The 22,721-nt window shown below is 41.7% G+C and overlaps 1 protein-coding gene across 14 annotated transcripts in view; it reads right to left on the minus strand.

Moving 5' to 3' along the window:
- MAGI1 (membrane associated guanylate kinase, WW and PDZ domain containing 1) overlaps nt 1-22,721 on the minus strand; it is a 671,552-nt gene that overhangs the window by 2,954 nt on the left and 645,877 nt on the right. For 4 of the 14 annotated variants that reach the window (XM_034658619.1, XM_034658612.1, XM_034658614.1 and 1 more), the window contains 7 exons: nt 21,139-21,331; nt 18,510-18,803; nt 15,310-15,510; nt 7,046-7,139; nt 6,846-6,906; nt 5,770-5,913; nt 3,373-3,511 (listed from right to left, as the gene is read on the minus strand). In XM_034658619.1, coding sequence (XP_034514510.1) covers nt 3,373-3,511; nt 5,770-5,913; nt 6,846-6,906; nt 7,046-7,139; nt 15,310-15,510; nt 18,510-18,803; nt 21,139-21,331 — 1,126 coding nt within the window. Of the gene's footprint in view, nt 1-1,266; nt 1,356-3,372; nt 3,512-5,769; nt 5,914-6,845; nt 6,907-7,045; nt 7,140-15,309; nt 15,514-18,509; nt 18,804-21,138; nt 21,332-22,721 lie in introns of all 14 variants that reach the window. The other 10 variants (XM_034658611.1, XM_034658607.1, XM_034658613.1 and 7 more) reach the window with 5 other exon arrangements.

Here is a 22,721-nt window from a genome sequence, read left to right on the forward strand (position 1 = left end):
AGAGGCAACATGGCCAGATGTGGCTGACTGCCAACTGTGACATGTGTGTGAGGGTCCATCAAACATCCTCTCTACCTTTGTGAATTTTATTCAGCACTTTTCTCTAATTTGGGGTAAGTTTAAGAAGCTATTTTCAAAATGTGGAGTTTCCTGACAAAAGGGAGTGGAAGAGAGGTTGTCAGGGGCACATCTGACATTAGATGGGGTTCAGATCAAGTCTTTCAGAGACAACTTTCCTTGTGCTACACAAGGCAGCCCTAACTGCACCCAGGAGCTGAGGACTCACTGCACTGCTTCCGACAACATCAAGATAATCTATAGAAAGCAGAGCAGCCCACGGGGGGTCCTATTTATTATTAAACTATTTGAAGTGACACGGCCAATGTTTTAGGTAGCATCCTGACATTACGAGAGCGCTGTTCAAAGCAGGGACGCTCTTGTTGCAGCTAAACCCAGCCAGTTAGACACATTATACGATTCCCGGCAAGACAGCTGAAACGATATGCTGCCGAGTGGAGGGCAAACCAGGGTGACCGTCACAGAGATGAAGGAATCGCAGCAACTCTTTAAGGATATTTCATGAGGCAACAAGGTCAGCATGAAACAATCTGTTTCATGAATGATCTCCCAAAACCTTGGGTGGGTTTTCATAAAAACAGGAATGTTGCCTAGAGCAGGGTTTGTAAATTTGCTGTAAAGGGCCAAAGAGTGAAGATTTTTGGCTTTGACAGCTGCGTACTTGGTGAGAACTACTTAACTGGGCTAGAGTGTAAAAGCAGCCATAGACAATTCATGGAAGAAACGGGCGTGGCTACGTGCCAATAAAACTTTGCTTTGAAAAAGCAGGTTGTAGACAAGATTTGTCCGGTGGGCTGTAGGTTCCCAAGAGATAGCTGACTTGAGTAGGACCTGTCTGTCACCTTTCTAATAAACCCCTACCGACCTAGAGGAGGGCTCTGTGACAGGAGGTTTGCTCCTTCTGAATGCCGGGTCCTAGAATTAACACAAACAGGAGTTTACAAAGTCTAAGCTTTGGGCAAGGAAAGGTGCTTAGATCGCTCTCACAAATCTAACCTGGGGGTTTTTACACCTACTTAAGATAAGGGACAGTAATAAGACTTCAGCAGGGTCAGTGGTGTACTTACAATTCAAAGAACGCAGGGTGCTCAGAATGAATTGCCAAACATATCAAAATAGAGCTAAGCAGAAGCAATGAGGAAATTAGGCCACAGCACAGAAACACCTAGTATTGATTGAGCTACAAACCGTAGTTTGATTATGGCCCATAAGGTAGAAGCAAGCCTCCCCGAGCTTTTCATTTCTCATACATGCAGCGAGATTAGGAGGTATCATCGCTGTAGAAGGGAAGGGCCCAGCACCAAGAACAGTCAGAGAGAAAGAGAAAGAGAGAAAGAGAAAAAGTTGAACATTTAGATTCCCTATAACAAAGACGAAAGAAAAAAAAAATCTGCATTTGTTAACATAGGGCAAAGAGAGTTTATTTGTCCAGTTAGACAGTCTAAGGCGACACTCAAATAAGGCTGCAGAGACCGCAATCAGAACAGTGACATTTTTTAGACAGCCATATAAGGTGACTCAAGAACCCAGACAATGGATGCATCCTTTTTTCTTTTTTTTTTTTTCAAACAACTGGAACAATGAGAAGCTGGCATAGGAGAGCATTAACAATAAACAACAAAAGACCAAAGTTCCCACCCTCCCCCACCCCTGAAGACCAAGGCAGTTAAATTAAGTACAAAAAACTCATTACAAAAATAGCCTCACAGAGAAGCAGGTTCCAATCAAGTCAGAAAAATATTGGAACTTAACATATTATAACCCATTTGTGACTCTAATCGAGAGAATTAGAGAGATTTAGTCCAAATGACACACATGGAGACATTACAGCAGCACAACTCTGGCAGGTTCAACCCTTCTTGGAAAAAATGAGTATTTAAAGGATCTTTATTTTTAGCCCAAAGAACAGTTGTTAGTGTTGGATTTTCATCCTCAGTGCAACAGACATAGGTTTTGAGAAGGTACACAGGTTACTGACGATGATTCTCAAATGAAATATCATATCCAACAGAAGCATAGGGGAGACAGAAAAGGGAGACAATGTTACACAGTTTCAGTGGCATTGATACACCTATGGTCAGAGGCTTAGTACAGTGCACAGCTGTGGCATCTCAACATTCAAATACCTCCCCTGTGGTTGGCCATGTCTAAAGGGGCCTCATCGGATGACCCCCCTCCCCCCACCTTGGGCCCCTTGTATTTTACACCTATGTGAGCGTCCAACACCTGGGAAGGCTGTCCTTTAAAGGGGTTATCCTTCTCTTTGAGCTGTATCTGAATTAAGGATCTCATCAAGCCCAAAATGCAACTGGGAATTGTGCAGAATGATTTTCAGAAAAGAGGGTGATAACAGATCAATCCCTAATAAAGGGGACCAACGTATATGGGGACCATTCAATCACAGTTTCTATAGAAACTTCTGTAGACCTTTGGTTGGGAAGAAAAGCCCTACATCTAGGGCATAGCTTTTTTTTTCTTTTTTCATTTTAAACAAGACTCTCAAATAAATAGGACATAATCATTATAATATACAATATTTTGCCATCAGAAGACTACGCTATGTAAAGATCACTGCTGTTTAATCAAATCATGTCTACACATACGACAAAGGAACTCTATGTATAACCTGGCTTTCCCCATAGGAAAGGTATAGGAACATGTTTCCCTCATGATGAGCACTGGGAATCTATTTCATCCTTTTCATCTAAAAACATATGGCTAATATGTCAGTGGTTTTGTTTGTCTTCTAGTAGTGGGCTCAGGTGGTCTGACTGGGGATAGGGACCAGCAAGGGGCAATATGCAGAAGTGTCATATACAGCGCATAAAGGAGGTGAGCAAGGCCCCCAAATCATCTCAAAAAACATCAAGTAATCAAAAAAAAAAAAAGAAAGGAGAATTGTGCCTCAACATACCGTAACTCAGGAAACCTGCTTTCCTGCTTTTGAAAAGGAGTATAGTCAGTTTGTGCTAACAATTGGATCTGAGAAACAGTTTGGCACAGTTCCAACATTCCTTCGCTCTTGGTTGGACTAGACAAAATGTTCTCTCTGATTATCAGAAAGGGGGCTATAAAGATCTTGTCTTAGGCCACGCCCCGGTCCACGTAAGCAAGCAAAAGGATGAAATGTGTAGAGATTTCAGAACAAGCGAGGCAAACAATCGCATGGTGCGAAAGGCTGGTGAGACACTGGTGAGTAGGGGGAAAACAAAAAGACTTTCCTGCTGCAGTTCTGGAGACAAATTCATGGAGTCATGCCAGGGAAGGAAGGAAGGTTTTCATAGTTTGACCCACCATATTCTGGTACCGAGCCGTCTCCCCGCTTCAGAAACAGACGCACCCTCCGGCCACCATTCTTAATCAGTTCTATAGCCCGAGAATGCTTCATGTTTTTGGTGGTCTCGCCATTGATCTCTAAAATTTCATCACCAATCTGCCAAAGCAAGAGACGACAGAGTGAGAACGTCACAAAGGGGCTGACCAGCTATTAAGGTGCTTTATGCTTAAAAATTCTTCCATGGAGTGATTTACTAAATACTTATTGAGAATATTCCAGAAAATCTCCTGTTGCTTAGGATCCAGCAGTGAAAGAAAGAAAACAATCCCTGCTCTCATGGAGATGCCATGCTAATGGAGGATAATTAACAAGAAAATTAGAGACATGTGTATATTGGTGAGTGTAAGTGCTAAGGGAAAAAAATAAAGCAGTAAAGGGAATATTAGTTTTTCAGGAAAAGATGTGGTAGGCAGTTTCTAGGATGCCCCCCCATCCCCTCCTCCTTATATTCATATCCTGTGTACTCTCCTTCCCTTCCAATGTGGGCTGGAATTAGTGACCTGCTTCTAACAAACAGAATATGTCAAATGTGATGTGATGTCAGTTCAAAGATAAAGTTATAGAATAACTGTGGCTTCTGTCTTGTGTGCCCCTCCTTTATTCTCTCATTTGTTCAATCCGATGCATGTGGTGAGCTGCCCCACAGAGTCCATGATAAGGAAATGAGGGACAGCTACAGCCAACAGCCCAAGAGGCACTGAATCCTGCCAACGACCTGTGAGTGAGCTTAGAAGCAAACGCTTCCCCAGGTGAGTTTTCCGATGAGACCACAACCCTGGCTGATACACGGATGTGGCATTTACTATGTGTCAACTACTATTCTACTGGCTTTGGAGATTAAAGCCTTGAATTTGAGTCCTATCACTTGTTAGCTAACTGATCTTGCTCAAATCCTTTAACTTCCTGGAACACACTTACTCATCAGTAAAAGGGGATGTTAACAACCCATCCCTTCCAAGGTGTGAGGGCCAAACTGGATAATACACATAAATGTGTCTTGTGAACTACACAGCATAATACAAAATACCATGATAATGATAGTTCATTCAATCAGAAACTTTTTTCAGTAAGCAAAGACATGGAAAAGCATACCCCATGTGTTTAAAATTTAAACAAAAGCAATATACAGTGTCACTATTCCTTTGTGTACAAATTGTGCATATATATGCATAACAGAATATACAAGAAATCGGTAATACAGTTTGACTTTGGAAACTACATTTTAATATACACCATTTTTCACTAATTTTTTATAGCGATATTCATGGTTTACTTTCTCAATTAAAAAAAAACCACTCATTAAAAATTCAATCTGGGAGCACCTGGGTGGCTCAGGTGATCAAGCCTCTGACTCTTGATTTCAGCTCAGATCATGAGATCAAGCCCCGTGTTGGGCTCTGAGCTCAGCAAGAAGTTGGCATGAGGTCTTCTCCCTCTCTCTGCCCCTCCCCAGCTCTTTCTCTCTCAATAGATAGGTAGGTAGATAGATAAATATTTTTTAAAAAAACTCAATCTGAAGAAAACTAAAAAGCAACATTATGCATAAGTACAAATATTAAGTTCCCTACCCTTGGTCACTTTTTCCCCTCTTTGCTCTGGACCAGTTCCATGTGCTTTTTTCCTTTCTTGACCTGGCCGTCTTGATTTCTTTCCATTTGTAGCAAATTGCTCCCTATGCATATGGCTCAATTTAAGTGACCTCTCTATAATGACGAGACGATTTTTTTTTTTAAACCACCTAACCCCCCCGGAAAGTGACATGTGCATGCAGAGTAACAGATACTAGATATCTAAACAGAACAGAGTGCTCCTTTGGCATGTGTATATTTGAATCTGCAGTTCTGACTACTACAGAGCAACCATGAATATTCATGCCACTGAGCGCGGGTCTTTCGCTGAGGCAGAGTTGACCTGCTCCTGAGGCTAGGGTAACACAGCTGGTGACTCGCTGGAGACGGCATGGAGCTCACCACCCAGAACCTCCGGGACTACACGCCTTTCCTGCTCTGTAAGCATCCTGGTTTACCTAGGATTTCCTGTGAAGTGATGTGCCTGCCTTATGAGATGAAGCGTAAGAACTATGGGACTAGATTGAGAAAGTATTTACTTCAGTAAATTTATAAGTAATTTCAATCCTTCAGTCCACCCTGAAGAGTTAGAAGAGCGCCCCTAACTTGAGCAGCTACCACCAATTATATTTTAGGGAGAAATTTATTCTAGGGTGGGAGTCATGCTTTTAGAGTGTCCTGAAAACAGCAGAAAATGCAGTTCTCGGGAACAAGAAAGTTCTAGCCACGTAATGTCAAAAGGTCACTGCAGATGACTTATTTGTCCGGACTCCTCTTCCTACTTACCCTCATCTTTCCACACCTTTCTGCTGGACCATCCTCTGCTAAGCGCAGAACATAGAGGTCCATGTTATATTCTCGGCCCCCTCGAAGACTAAAGCCAAATCCCTTGGCTCCTCTTTCCAGTTCCACAGTGTAAAAATCTTGCTCCTGTTTAAAAAAAAAAAAAACGAAAGGCAATCATTCGGAGGGGAGTGTTTATCTGCCCATATTTCTTCCCATCTCTTCCCAAATGTTGTCTGTCATAGTGATTTGACGAAAGGGCACGGTCTCTACCCTTCTCTTGGAGATTCTCAATTGTTTATTAATCTTCGTTCATCTTAGAAGTTTGCAGATGCACAATCTGAAAACATTCACAAGTGAGCCTGTAGCCTGCACACCAACATGCATATATTAAAATTTAATCAGGGAGACCACAAATTGTATTTGTGGCAGGAAAAGTCATTACATGATACCATCCCTGCACCGTGCTGGATGTTCAGCCTCCGTGCCCCACGCCTGGAAAATGACAGCAGTGTCTATCACAAGGATACCAACAACGACCTCCCCATATCTGGGGAGTGGCTGCTACCTTGGCTGAGGAGAAGCATGAGTGGACTGCTGAAGGCTCTGAGAAAACCAGCCAAAATGAACCCATTTAACCATCCCCTAATCTTTCCCAAATGTGCTTCACCTGCATGTTTGTGCCTCCCATTACCACCCTGTGGGACAGGCAGTGAGCTCTATGGGTCCCACCTGAAACTCACAAGGCTTAGAAACACCTTAACGAAAACAAGTATGAATACTGTGAGTAGCTATTAGTGATTTTGCTTTCTCTGATGGCCAGTCCCTGAGACAATCATGGTGTTTGATTTGTTTTTTCCCACCTAGAAAAGGATATCTAGGAATATTTTTCAAAGGTAGTAAAATAAAATGTCATTTCCTAGACAACTACATGTGAGTACATATTTAGTACGTCCTTTCACAAAAGGCAATTTATTTTAATTGAGGATATCTTATAAAAGATAGCTCATAAAAATAGCTTCAGAAAGTTGGAAGGAAATGTACAAAGCAAACAGAGAAAAAACAAGAACGGCCCTCACCTGTGTTGCCTGGGGCGCTTTGAACTCAAACTGAGATTCCGGCTTTGGTTTGGTGGTATTCCTGCCGAAGTGAGAGAAATAAATGTAAAAGCAAACCATGGGGAAATGGAAGAAGAAAAAAAATCAAGGACGGGCATGGTCAGGCCAGGAGTTAGTTTTTTCCCTTAAACCTAACAAAAGCAACTAAAGCGATGTCTGACCTGGTCTCCTGGGCCCCTTGCTGAGAAGGGGTGTGTGTGGTGGTGATGGTGGCAATCTTCTCTGCATTGGTCAGCAAAGTGGCATTTGAAGACTCTGTGGGGAGAGACAGGACATAACAGAATGAGGGCCCCAGAGAAGAGATCATCAAACCAGGAGGGGTGCAGAAGTCCCATACCTGAATGACAAGTCTGGTTTCTCTGTCACTGTTTAAAGCAGTTCTGACTTGAACTTCTAAACAAGGAAGACTTAAAAGAACCATTCTAAGATCTTCTGTGATATGAGGCATGTATGTCCCCATTACCCTCTTCCCAACTGATATCCCCACAGATGAACTGAAGAGTTTGCCCCAGAACATGCTACTCAAGAATTGTAGCCAACGGAGGTGTCTCGCCCTCCCTCCCCGACACTTAAAAATGGCAGTCCCATCAAAACACCGCACCAGCACGGCTTTTTCCCAGAATGTTAGAGGCTAATAGTAAATGTCTCTACTAATGTTTCCTGCAATTTATCAGCGATATTTAGTGTGTTTGCTTGATTTCCTCACGTGAATATTAAAATCAGAAGTGTGCTAACATCTTGTTAACTACACACACACACACACACACACACACACATCTACCTTCTTCCCCAGGGCATTTAATGAAGCACAACTGAAAATGTGGAGTTCTTCACAGATCTCATCTAGTATCGATGAAAAATTAATTTCAAAACTTGCATTAGAGCCAGAGTTTGTAAATATAAGTTGTATAAATCATGAAGCCACCCTAATGTAATGAATATGATTACATTCTTATGTAAATTGACTTTCTTCTCCACTAACCACATTCATAAGCAACTTCATTAATCTCTAGAAGTTTGGAGATCCAGAATTTGAAAATGCTCATGAGCATGCCCTATAGACTTCATACCAACGTGCCTATATTAAAATGTAATCACTTACATAGTAATGGTTATATATCCTTTTACTAATTATTTCTCCATTAAGATCAAGGCAGATGGCAAGGAACTATGAGCAAGTTGCACTTTTAATATTTATTTTTAGGCTGACTGTTGGAACTTGGCATTCATTTCTCATCAAGAAAATACTAAATGTGGTCATTAGGTTCTAAGATTAGCCTACGAATGCCTATTTAATTCACAGTGTGCAATGAAGTCTGCAAGTTTCTAGGAGTCTTGTGGTTCATAGTAGGCATCCTAATGCTTGCAGATTCCATATATACATCCATAATGTATAACAAAGTTTCTATGTGTTAAGTCAAAATGTGTTAAGTATTCCCACCTGGGATACCTGGACTACATCTCTTCTCCACTGTAATCGTGGGTGACAGGATATCACAGAAATCCCAATTACTTGTGGTCTGTCTTCCATTTTAATTTCCTAAGGATATTAACTCAGCTTGGGTCAGGCTTCCTATTATTTTATTTCGTGACATAGTTAAAATCACGGGCTTGAGATCCAATCCCCCTTCCCCCACTCATTAGCTGTATGCCTTATTTTCCTCATCTGATAGAAGGGGATGATAATGTAATTCTTCTCTTTGATAAAAGTATATGGAAAGCTTAGTAAAGTACCTGACATACAGTAAGCACTCCATACCCCTTTATTGTACCTATAGCCTTTACCACCACTCCTACTTTTGATTTATTATCATGGGAACGTAAACGTTCTGCAAAATGAGAAAGTTGAATTATGATTTTAACGGTTTATATGCCACCTATAAAGCCCATGATGCTGAGAGCTAAGGCACAAGTTTAATAAGAAAATGTAACTGGATCAAGTAAACTGTAAAGTGAATCCAATTCATGTTTCCTATTATCTGTTTAAACCTACAGATTCTGAGGGAAAGGAACATGTGGTCAATTAAGGATGACAAATAATGGGTGAAATAGAGGGAAGTGTTTTTGTGTGTCTATATTTTGTTTTTCCTCTGAGCCTTTACTATGCCAATATATCTTGCAACCCCCTGAGCTGGGGAGGTGGTGCTTCTCAGTCTTCACAGGAGGTGGCTTAGCATAATGTCCTATTAGGAAGTCAGATTCCAGCCTCAGACTGGCTGTGTGCACCCTCAGCTCTGCAATTTACTGGCTGGGACTTATGCAAAGTCCCTTAATCTTTCTATGCCTCGGTTTTCTCTTCTGTACATGCGGGACAACAGGAGTATCTAAGAAAATTCATGTAAAGATTATCTGAAAGCAAAGTGTTTGGGATAGTGCCTGGCATATAAAAACTATACAAAAGATGATTAGCACATTTTTTATTGGGAGCATGTATTTATTACTGTTATCACAATATTAAAACCATATTATTAGTACATTTTTATGAGTGCAGTTAACTGGCACAACCAAGGTGATAAATCTATGTGATTTTCCATAAAGTACACCCACTGTGTCAGGACAATGGACTAAAAGACTGCACTCTCTATCGATGTGATTCACCAGAAGTTTCATCAACCCATGTATTGGTCCTTTAAAAAAAATTCATATTGCTCATTGTAATTAATTTTATGGAGACTTTCTGGGAAATCACAAGATTGTTCGGGCCATGGGGAAATAATAATCAGGATACCAAAAAGAACGTTTCCTTGTAATTAAAGTGATTATAGTTACTGAATTGTGCAGGAGTTCCCCTTTCGAATTCTTGTATGTTCTTGGTAGCCAGGGTTTTTCAAGGCAGATCAGATCCCATTCTGAAACAGTTTTTTTAATTTCTGTGCTTTCACGATTTGATGAGATATGACAGATAATCACTCAATACACATATAAATAGAATTCTTTTATTAATCTTCCTCCTATCTTTCATTTGCTATTTTCTGCATATTTATATGCAAATCTGTTTTGGACTGAAGATTAACTTTAAGTATTTAAAAAAATTAACATTTATATGCAAATGATTATTTGAGCTCACTGAATTTTCCTCCTATTGCTGTATTTCTTAATCTATGAACCACCACCATTTCTTGATCATTTACAAAGTGCCAAGCTTTGTGCTAAGTGCATTTCCACAAGCACTATCTCATTTAATTCCTACAACTCAATGAAATTGGTGCAATTATTCCCCCACTTTACAGATGGAGACACTAAGGCTTAGGAAAGGTAGGTAACATGTCCAAAGTCATCCAGAGTCTTACCTCCATTGACAAGGGAATTATGTGTTGGTATCAATATATATCTAACTGGTGTGATATGTAGAAATATATCCAACTGGTGTGTTCCTTTCAAATAAGCAGTGCCTTTATTTTACTGCATAAATACCACCAACTATCACAGCTTAATTAAAAAACAAAATACTCTGCTTTGACTCTAGATTTCATGAGCCATCTTCCAAGCACTTAAATAATTTTTGGCAAACCCTGGATTTCCAGGATGCTTTTTAAATATCAATAAAGTTATACTTATTTTATTAAAATTTTAAGTCTTAGAATTACACCAAGACTTTACGTGTTGACGTTCTCTCTAGCTTTTTAAAATACAGAGGTGAAGGCCACTATCACAAATCTGTAGCTCCATCCCAAAATAAAACTTGCCCCATATAACAAGGGCCTGATAGAAGAGCCTAAACCGGCACAGTATTATGAATGGATGTCCAAGTACTGGACTTTTAAAACTCAAAGATAGATGCACAGATTGGTTATTTTTATGATAAATTCCAGAAAGTATCCTACATCCTTTATTAAACAGGGTTTACACCTAGTTTAGCTCTCCCAGAGGAATGAAAAGGGATAGTACTACACTCTCCATAGCAATCATGTCTCAAGCAAAGCATATCCTGGCTCTCAAGGCACTGTCACGGTGTTGTGCTAAATCAGGGCACTAACTTCTGACAAGAGCTTCTACCTTGGGTTTCAATATCTCCATGACAAGTGATTACAATTCCAACCTAGCCCCCATGTTAATACTTTCAGCCTCCCTTACGGAATCCGCACTACAAAGCCAAACAAATCAACAAAGGATACAATCATTCCGTTCATAAATATTTGAATGCAGAAACACACATGTAATAAATGCTAAAGGAAGCGTTTGAAAATTTGAATCCCATAAATATTCGAAGCTTTGGGAGACTTAAAAAATGTGTTGTGGTTGGAACCCTGTTCCTTTTGCCCTATCCCTTTGCTAGCTATCGTATCCACAAAGCCTTCTATTAAGATATTTATACTCTTCTATGCCTTTGCCAAGGAAACAGCAATGTCAGGTTGCCATGCCTTTACCTACTATATAACAAATACTTTGAATGAGAGTGATCTGAAGTACAAATTTAAGACTTACCATAAGTAACTGATTTTTAAGCTTATGAATATTTTGATTATCTAGAACTTGATTCATACTGATGGTTCTGTGTCAGTCTGAGTAAGTCAAGGGTCTGCCCTGTCTGATTAGAGTTTCATTCCCACCCAGATTTCAGAGAGTATTTCTACAGAAGGCAAGTGGTAGGAAACGTGTGTGGTTTGACTTGTCAAATTTCAAGTTCAGATTCAAAATGTTCGGCTAGTCTCTGGGCCTTTCTGTGCTGCCCTTACACATTTATTATCCTTTGCCCACATCACATAGGAGAAAATGTTCTGCCCCCACTGCACCTCCCACTCTGGTCCCAAAGATAGTAAAGGCAGAGATGGTGAGGACCCCCTGATCTAGGCCTGTCCAAGACCTTCGAAGGCAGGCCTTCTAGAAACAGAGTAAGCCAAATAAAGGGAAGTCATGTTTCCAAGTCTTTGTAGAGGGGACTGATGGGGAGCTGAGGAGGGCACGGAGAAATGGGAGAAGCAGAGTTAGGGAAAGTGCAGAGATAAGTAAGTTGGAGAAAATACCAGGTGAGCAATGACAAGAAAAAAGAATCAGGCAGCAAGAGAGAGGGAAAGAAGTGGATCCTGAGTGGGTTCTGAGCACCGTCCAAAAGAGAACACGTTTTCTCATCTTCTTGAAGTGCCTCCTAGGGTTTCTGAGAACAGTACTATGGATAACATGAATTTCTAAGAACTTCAGTCTCCTCGCAAGGACCGCAACACAAGCTCTCTTTGGGCTACGTGATTAACCATTAGTGTGAAAGGTGTGAAGGAGAACAGAGGTCCCTAACACAAGCTCCCTTTTATTCTACAGTTCTCCATGTCTAACACCTTCACAGAGACGAAGTGATCTGCCATGTTTATCTTCATCAGACCTTCATTAATGGTCACTCTGTCTTCTAGATGTTTGCAAACTTCTTGATTGTTCTAATACCTCTCCAGAAAGCCAACTCCCCTGCCTCAATTATATTTTCCAAGATGGCCACTTTTGGCTCCATTAAAAAGATGAGCATCAGAAATCTACCCTCTGTCAGACCTGATTTCCTTCACCTCGCTTCTGAAATCTACAAAATAATTGATGAAGAGTTTTATTATCATGGCAATGAACTGCTGCAGTACCTTGGGATGAAATCACATCCTGGGCAGCCCATTGGTCCTCAACTACATTCTATCAGCTGTCATGTTTACTTTCTTCTAGCCAAGAGAGTATGTGGTATGTCTACCTGAATTTTATATTTTTTAAGTACTTAAATTTTAAAAAATGCCTTTTTATTGACAACTGCTACTGGATAATTCACCTTGCACTATGTTTTTTGGTGTTCAGATTTTCCAAAACTTTTCCATTACACTTTATTAAGTTAAGTCAATACCTAATATGTGCACGGTAGTATAAGTTGCTTCTGCATATTTATATCTTTCCCTGATTTCAAACTTTTTTCTAAGCCCTTCCCTCAAGGAGTTTATTCTCTCCTTCCTTCCTTCCTTCTTTGGACATTATCCTTTCCACATTAAGACTGACCGACACGGGGCGCCTGGGTGGCACAGCGGTTAAGCGTCTGCCTTCGGCTCAGGGCGTGATCCCGGCGTTATGGGATCGAGCCCCATGTCAGGCTCCTCTGGTATGAGCCTGCTTCTTCCTCTCCCTCTCCCCCTGCTTGTGTTCCCTCTCTCGCTGGCTGTCTCTATCTCTGTTGAATAAATAATAAAATCTTTAAAAAAAAAAAAAAAAAAGACTGACCGACATAGACAAAGCAAGTCAATGCCTGTGTCTCGTTCTTCTGGATTAGTTTTTTGAAATCTCCTTATGGCATGTAGATAGATGTGTCTAAATTTATATACTATATTTGGCTCTCTCAACTACTTCTCCCTTAATTTTTCTGGCTTCCTTCATCCTTTCCATTAGGAACCTATGTTCTATCAATCTGTGATCACATTCCTAAATGGTAATTGTCTTCCAGAGTGGTGAACTGGTGGAATGGACTCCAAACCACATGGTAAATTACTAACCACGCATCTGAGGCAGGGTGAAGAAGACCAGCAATCAAGGAGCTATTTTTCCCTCCACATTTGGTATGGGGTATTTTTGGCTCAGAGAAAATACTCTGGTTTTGGAACCAACAATTTTCAAATATTTATTGTTTGCTTTACGATTTATTTTTTTCTGAAAGGCACAGTTTACACCACTTGAATTTGAAACTAAGAGGGATTGCTTTCTAGCAACTATAAAAATTCATTTGGTGAATTACTTTCAGATAAAATCTCTGATTTTCTTATTTTACAGATTAAGGACATAGAATTTTTTTTAAAGATTTTTATTTATTTATTTGAGAGGGAGGGACACAGAGAGAGCACGAACGAGGGGGAGTAGTGGGAGAGGGAGGAGCCGACTTCACGCTGAGCAGGGAGCAAGATGTGAGGCTCTTTCCTAGGACCCTGGCATCATGACCTGAGCCGAAGGCAGATGCTTAACCGACTGAGCCACCCAGGTGCCCCAAGGACAGAATTTTTATCACGCTATCTCCTTAAACCACATTTTCTCTTGAGAAATACTGACTTTTAGAATATGTATTTTATTTTGTAACATGTATAGTAACAGCAAACAAAAGAGACATTGAAACATTTGAGACAAGTATCACTTTCCTCCCAAAGGCAAAGTCTGCTTAGAAGGAAGTCAGTGTTTAGGACTTAATCCTCTGAAGAATCTATACTTAGTGACATCAGTGTATCAACTTCATTTTTATTGAATATGAATAATGAGAGGGGCGCCTAGGTGGTTCACTCGGTTAAGCATCAGCTCTTGATTTGGGCTCAGGTCGTGATCTTAGGATGGTGAGATCAAATCCTGCATCAGCTCCGTGCTCAGCGCAGTCTACTCGAGATTCTCTCTCTCCCTCTCCTCCTGACCCTTGCTCCTCCCATGCACTCTTGCACTCTCTCCCTCTAAAATAAATAAATCAATCTTAAAAAAGATATGAATAACGAGTCTTGATATTTTCTGCTGTATAACGTTACACTGTGGGGGGGCTATCCTGTATCCTGTAGGATGTTTAGAAGCATCCCTGGCCTTTAACCACTAAATGCCATTAGCACCCACTCCACACAATGCCAAATGTCTCCTAGGGGGCAGAATCACCAATGGTGTAAAAGAAACAAGATTTGAATTTAACCAAATAATCAAGCAAACTAACAAACAGGACTAGGCCTGTTTTAATGCAGATATAACCTATCAAAAAAGAGGTTTTACTCTTTCTTCATCCACATGCAACAACTAGACAAACCAAGTAAGCACAAACCCTAAGGATCTCTTATTCAACAAAAACCTTTCATATATTCACTTATTCTGGGAAAAAAAAAGTATTGGCTCTGAATTGTCATTATGTAGGTTTTGTGATATCATATCATACAGTTAAATTTTGGTTTAAAAATTTTATTTTATTTTGTTTATTAATTTAATTTAATTTAATTTTAAGTGTGCTCCACACCCAACATAAGGCTTGAACTCACGACCCTGAGATCAAGAATCACGATGCTCTACCGACTAAGCCAGCCAGGCACCCCTCATATCGTTAAATTTTAGTGATTAAAAAAAAAAACTTTATAATCATTTTCAGAGAGAACATCAGAGGGTCTTTATCACCTGTATTCAAATTACTCTTTCATTTTAAGGACAAGGGTACCAAAACCAAAATAAAATGGGGAAAGTTAAGATTTTCTGCAGTATCTGTATCTGCAGCAAGACAGGGTCACAGGGAAAGAGGATTACGTAAGCGGGGGTGGGGGGGGTAAGGTTTAGTAATGATGGCTTCCATTTGTAGGATGGATATGCTCAGTTAGGGCTGGGTAAGCCTGTCTCCAAATCAACACTCTTCAATTACATGGATCCTGATGAGAGGGAGACAGAGAGAGAGAGAGAGAGAGAGAGAGAGGGGCCCAGAAAGAGCTCGAGAGAGAATGAGAGAACGAGAGACACAAGAGGTATACTTTACCATCCCCGGGAATGATGCGGAGGGTAACTGTGTTTCCTGCTTCCTTGATTAGGTTGACAATGTCTGAATGGGACTTGTTGGTGATGGAACAGCCATTCACTGCCAGGATCCGGTCTCCCACTTTCAGCTTGCCACATCGGTCAGCAGGACTCCCTTCAATAATCCGACCTATTTTGTGAGGCATAGCCACACATGCATTGCCTGCTTTGATATTGAGTTGTTTTTTTTTTTTTTAAAGTTATGTGGGAATACAGCGAAGGGAGGAGAAAAAGGGTTGAAAAGGGAAAGAAAAGGTTAAGTGTTAATTAATTAAAGCATTAAGCAAATGTTATTAAAGGAGAGCTCTGTGCCTGATGGTCAAAACATTGGCAACACTCAGGGCCTGTGTGGGAGGTGCTCCCTGCCCCCCATGGCTGCTCCTCGCCACGCTCCCTGCCCCGCTCCAAATGTGGGGAAAACCCCAGCTTCCCTCCTTCGATCACTGACAAAATTGGTGATGTTTAGCCACTTCAGAGATTCTCAAGAGCCCCAAAATAACTCGCCGTTGGCTTATTTTGGGTCTGCAAATGTGAAGCCCAGAGCTGGGATGGATGTTTTTACACATTCCGTATTCACCTCATTTCATTTTTGCCAGCTGCTGTTTAAGCCTCTGCCAATGTTTTGTTCTTTCTCCATTTAGAAAAAATAATCACTAGGCGTCTGGTGAGGCATGAGTGTCGGCTACCACCAAAATTCCCTCTGAAAACACCTAATGGACAAACACTTAGTCTTGCTGCCTTCTCTCCAGAGTGATGAAAGCTTTAGGAAAAAGGCATAATTACAAGACAGGAGCCAACAAAGCCACCCAACCTTGATCCCTATTTTTCTTTTTATGACCTTTCTTCAATCAGCCTATCGTGTATGCTTTCAGGGTAGGGCCTCAATGGCTCATTAGCTCTGAAATCCTCCTCCTTCCTCACAAAAATCCCCTCAAAGGACTCTGAAAACCTGCGATCTACTCGGACTAAGGACAGTGAGCCAAAGGTAGGTTCAAATCCTTCCTCAGCCCTTTCCTTTGATCATTTCCTTTCTCATGGTCATTTACTGTACATCTACAATATGAAAACCAGGAAAAGTGCATATGAAGAGGAAAGCTTTTTGTGCACTTTGAGGCAGCCCATGTCACAACCACGAGTACTGCTAACTTCTGGAGAGTGGTGGGAGATTGACTTTGAATCCTGACACAGGGTCTGCAGCCAAATGCTTATTTACCTATTTTGAGAATTTGTCTTTCTGAGGACTGTGAAGCTAGTTATGCAGGTGAGTCACCCCTTGGAAAGGGTGATAAAATGAACGTGGGAGACACTGACACTGAGTAGGCGCTTCTGTCATAATTTGGACCTTGAGGATAAAATGTGCGGGGAAAGGCATTATAATTTCTTTGAATTTCAGCATATTTGCCTGAGTGTGTATCACTGCATGTAAGGCCAAGGCCACAGAACCTTTAAAAAGGAAGCAAACGGTCTTTTGGAATCCGAAAGGCAGGTTTGGTGGGTTTCCATACTCAAATCGAAGGTCCAGATTAAATTTAGCCCCTCTCCACGGACAAATCACATGAGAAAAGGTATCAAACAGCAGGAGTGAGGAAAGCTCTGCACAGTTTGAAACAGAAGTCTCATGCACCGTATTGGGGAAAGTTGAATTTGTTTATTGTAAGAGCCAGAGGAAAACAAAGACCAAATTGTGAGAAGACATTCAGTATTCATTAAATAACACAGAGCCTCCCACCTGACATATCTATCTCATTGTAAAAGTGAAACCGAGAATTCTGAAATCCTGAGAACATCAGGGGGTGCATGGGGACAATCAAATTGTAGATCTGAAGAAAGCAATGGAAATTCTTCCCCCCTCTGCCTTTCTTTATATTTTTAAATTAAGCAGAAAAGTCCCCCAAATTAATTTACACACAAAACCCAAAAAACCTTGCCTTGGTGTCCAGTCATCCCATTCATGACATGCTGTGATAACTTTATTAATGTAGCTCCCAAAAGCACTGTTAGTAATGGGCATTTGTTACTGCAGCCATACATGCGTAGACCCGACTGACTCAGTCTCCTAACAAACAGACCTCAGGGCATACGGCTTTAGCAGGAAGCAACATACAAAGACTACATGAAGGTAAAGGGAGTTCTACCGGATCAGAAAGCTGAAGGGACGGAGCACCTTGCCTGATCTTCGCCAGCAGTGACCTGGGCCACAGGTCATCAGACTCTTGTGGACAAGTCATTTGGGGATAGAGCCGAGTAAATTTCAAGGCCTGTACAGCCCTTCCCCATCTCCCATCCTATTCCATATTAATGAGCAAATAGGTTTGGGGGATTAACAGGTGACTTTTTATCTATCGAAGAGAATGGATCATTTCTGGGTACATTATTATAATCCATTCTACCAGGAAATAGATTCACAGATTACTAGGTTCTTGGAATCATGTGGGTCCTGTTTGTCTTTGCTAGTATACCCATCAGTTAACCTTCTGAGCGGGTGACAACTGGATTTCTCCATACTCTGCTGAAACCCCCAACATCCGGATAAGCCTGGAAAATCAGCCCTGCTGGAATTCAAGGGCAGTGAAGACAAATGGCTCTTCACTCAGATCTTAACTAGATTCTTAAGCAGACGATGGTAAAAATATTATCGAATATTTCAACATTTCAGAGGGGGATAGAGTAGAGAAAGGACACAGATAAGGTGGCCTGTGCACTTCATGCGATGATGTTTACTCTTTACACTTGTACTGTTCCCTAGGCATTTTCACAACCGTAAGCTCATTCCAAAAGCTGCCCCACCTGCTGAGGCTTCTGCTATTCATGATAGCCTCCTCAGAACCTCACAAAGGCACTCTTTGCCAAGGATTTCTCGCTCTACACTGTCAAGGGGTCGCTCTTCAAATTTCATGCAAATTCCATTTATGCTTGAAGTTGTGAGCGTGTGAACACGCATTCTCCATGGAAGATGAAAGGTTAAAAAAAAAAATTCAACCTTCAGGAGGGGAAAAGCTACCGAACAGACTCTCCATCCCCCATTAAGACTTTAATTACCTGAAGCGAAAAGCAGGAAGGCATTTCTGTTAATGAGATTTTGGCCATCTTTCCCTTGCAACACACCGTGCTCGCCACGGCCGGCGTCCTGGGAACGTCCAGGGGAGCGGACGGGACACTCACCGAAAGTCGTGCCGGCTTCGGGCCTGCTCACCGAGGACACGATGACGAAGCCGAAGCCCTCGTTCTCGCCACGCCGGATCTCCACGTCGTAGGGCTGCACGGCCGTGCTGACCACGCCGCTGCCGCCGCCGCCGCCGCTGCCGATGCCGCTGGTGCTGCCACTGCCCGAGCTCACTGTGTTCAGGGAGTTCTGGCTGCCCTGCGGAGTGCGCTTCTCCTCAGTCAGCGATGCCGGCTGGTTGCTGCTGTGATGGGAGGAGGCCGGAGACGGCACCTCGTTCTCGGCTTTGGGGGCTACAGGGGAGAGAGAGAGACCCGGACTCAGCCATGCCCTGCTCGGCCTGCCCGCTGCTGGCGCCACAGCGAGCAAGGAGACCCCAGCCCCTTCTCCGGTACGCAGCTCCTGTGCCCCAGCTACCGCCAGGAGCCCACGGAAGAACACCCCCGGGGACAAGAGCATTCTGAAGACAGCATCCGCTCTCGGGCTCCACGTGGCTGCAAGAGGGGCCCCCTCTGCACTGCCTCCCGGGGCACGAACCACAGGAACGTGAGCAGAAGCGCAGGTGTCGTCGCACCCATGGGGCCCCCCACTTTTACTGCAGAGACCTCAGCGCACGTCTCGAGAATCACATTTCTGACCAGCTTGCCAAGCAGCATTGCGTTCCATTTTTCCAGCAGGCCGGACTGTGCACGTTGACTTTACCATTCAAGTTACCATACTGTGGGATTCTTGGCAACACCCGTTGGGGGTATACTTAGTTTCTCTTCCTACTTTCCAGATGTCATTGTCTACTCTGATCGCACTCCTGGGTACAGTAGCGTTCCTCAGAATTCCGGTTACTGCTTCATCGGGTGATGGGATAAAGCACACCAAAATAGCCAGGATAATAAGCAGGAATGACCCAGGTTTGACACTCAGAACAAAATGTTACGTTCGAGTTTTGGGTACAACATTTATTCTGAAAGTTTCTCCCTTCATATATTTCTTTGTATTGGGGTAAAAATATACATAACATGAAATTCACCATCTTAATCATTTTTAAGTGTGTAGTTCAGTGGCATTAAGTCCAGTCACAGCAATGTGCAACCATCACCACCATCCACCTCCAGAGCCTCTTCATCTTCCAAAATTAAAGCTCTGTACGCATTAAACACTAATGAACCGTTTTCCCCTCCCCCAAGCCCTGGCAACCACCATTTGGCTTCCTGTCTCTATGAGTTTGACTATTTGTGGTCTGTCTGATAAGTGGGTTCATATCACGTTTGCTCTTTTGTGACCGGCTTATTGTACTCAGTCTAATGTCTCTTATAGATTTAACATGCCTTTGACTCAGAGCTTAAAACCCCAAATATTTAATATTTAAAAAATACATCTGAAACAAAGTAAAATCTCATTGCTCTATTATTTTTATCCGAGTCAGTGAAATCGAACATTTTCATCCCATCTCAAAAGCCATTTCTAACTGACTGCTACTGACTGCATGTCAGTAACATGCATAAAAACACCATTTTAAGAAATATTCTGAGGCCATAAATGAGCTCTATGGGCATAATGCATGACTGATTAACACCGTTTTCCACGGTTTCAGTAAGGTAGGACTCTCACACTAGAATCTGATATCTCAATTCTGTAATTAATTATATGCCATTTAAATGAGTTACACAATTTTTTTAAACAAAGGGTCAGTTAATTTTATTTGGTAAGTCTCTGTTTCACAAATATTAAAGCTCTGAAGAAATGATAATATTTCATGTCATATTTCTTCAGTAATTCAAGCAATACAACAATCTGCTTTTTCTGCATTCTGTCTTAACTATTTCGAGGTGGGGCCTGCAGACAGAGTGAACAACCCATGTGGTGTGTGCTTTCAAGACGCTGGTGAGTGAATGGGAAGGAGACAGTTACACAACGAGCTGTCTCAAAATGGCAGATTCTGATACAAAAGTAAACCATGATTCACAAAAATGGCAAGGAAGAAATGCCAAAATTGGAAGGCAGTTGGAAGGAGGAGGGAATTTCTGAGGGTTTCACAGGGAAGGTTTTATTTGAGTTGAGCCGGAAGGGGTTTGTGTGTTTTGAGAACTCAAGTCCTTTAAAGCTTGCAGGCAGGAGGAAGAAGTCAAAGATGGCCACGAACTGGCCAGCTCTACAACTTTCTTACAGAGAAAACAAACCTTGGCTTCTTACCTATGACAGGCAAGAACGGAGTAAGGCATCACTGACTTTTTTATGAGCTTATTTGGCAGCACAAAACTAATTTTTGTTCTTGTACCTTGAAGCTATAGCGTTCCTGCCTTTTATAATGACCTCTTTTGTTGAGAATTAACATCACTTGAAGAGGTGACTAAGTTCTGGTTGGCAGGGAGATGAGGAGAGGTGTAGTATATATTCAACTAGTCCTCTTCCAGAAGGTTTTGCTGAACGTGCATGAATGGCACATTAAAGTACTTTTGAATGACAGTAGTTTTGCTGGATTTTGAGAGAAGCAAACCATCTGGAAAGTCTGAGCTTAATCACATTTGCAAAGATTTGCTAAAATAGATACTTGAGGAGGCAGACACAGGAAGGGGGTCTTTTCTGTGCATAAAATGACAAAGCACTGTCTAAAGGAATACATGGAAAACATACCTGCAAACACCGCTTTACGCCTCACTGTGAGGTTGACGTGGCCTTGCTTGGCAGCTTGTTGCATAAGCTGGACCACAAGCTGGTGTGATTTTCCAATTACCGGTGTCCCGTCCACACAGATTAATTCATCCCCAGACCTCAGGCGGCCGTCCGTATCAGCAGCACCCAGTGGTACGATGTGACCAATATAAATCTGTTGAATAATTGGATGATGGATGAAACACTGACCTTTTGGTTTACTATTATACTGATGGCCTTCACATTTCTGAGAACAGTTCAATTCATTCATTCATTCATGTCTGCATCCGTGCTATAAACATTTACTGAGCACCCACTGGGTACCAGGCCATCGTGATAGGTGTTACAGTAATTCTTAAATGGTAGAAAAGTAACCATTTCTTTTTAAGTTTGTGGGGGGTTTTTTGGTTTTTTTGTGTGTGTTTTTTTTGTGATCGCTACACCCAGCGTGGGGCTCTAACTCATGACCCTGAGATCAAGAGTTGCATGCTCTTCTGACTGAGCCAGCCAGGTGTCCTGAAAGTAACTATTTCTTGCTTGGTTCCTTGACCTTTCTCTACGGTCTGGTGAGGACTCACTCTTTTTTCCCCTTTGCAGAAATACATCACTTTACTCCTTTATTTGCAAAACCTTTTCTCCTTCTCTGTTTACCTCAAAACCCTCCTTCTAGAAAACTCTGGAAATTACAATAGTAATATTACTGTTCTTTAAAGGTCCAGCACTATGCCTAGCAATAAGGAATGCACAATAAATACTGCACAGTGAGGCAATGAATCAAGCAAAGTCAGCTCTGACATCCCATTTCTGTACTTTAGGAAGCTGCATGCAGAGCAGTCTTTATAGTTAGTGTCTTGTTACATTTACCGTTCATTAAACCTTAGTGAAAATATTTGTGCTTTCCTTGCTTCCCCACTAGATAATAATGCTGTAACTACCTTTAGATGGTATTGACAGTTACAAAGAACTTTGACAAAAGGGTGATTAAGTATGTGGATCCTGAAGTCAGACCCTTTCCAGTCCCTCCACTTACTAATGCTATATCTGGGACAAGGGAATTAACCCTTCTGTGTCTTTGATAATTTGACAAATGGGGATAAATTCTGGAATTTGATGGAGAAATGATAAAGCATATGTTAAAAGCCATTAGCATGGGGTCTGGCATGTAGTTAAGTGCTTAATAAATAACAGCTATTTTTAGTACGAGAAATTAACAGTATTTATCTTTAGTTCTCTTTTGTCCTTTCAAAACATTTTTTGCGATGTTACACAATTTTATTCTAAAGGTGAGGGAACGGAGGACCAGGGAGGTTAGACGTCTCCTGACTCTTGTTCAGAGTTCTTGTTCCACTTTTGTAAAGACCGCGGTCCCTACTTCCTCTGACCTTTCACGTCCTGTCAAGTGCTCTCTATGCACTAGCTACTCGGGATACAAAGCCCACTCCCCTCCTGGCCGATTTAACAGATTTGGCCAGAAGGATCAGGCCATTGTTTTATTAGTTGACGCCTATTATTTTGCTTTTTGTTTTCATTTTCTTTGATGGGGAGCTCCAGATGCTGGAGCTGCC

This window comes from Ailuropoda melanoleuca, chromosome 4 (genome assembly GCF_002007445.2).
Source record: "Ailuropoda melanoleuca isolate Jingjing chromosome 4, ASM200744v2, whole genome shotgun sequence".
Taxonomy (NCBI): Eukaryota; Metazoa; Chordata; class Mammalia; order Carnivora; family Ursidae; genus Ailuropoda; species Ailuropoda melanoleuca.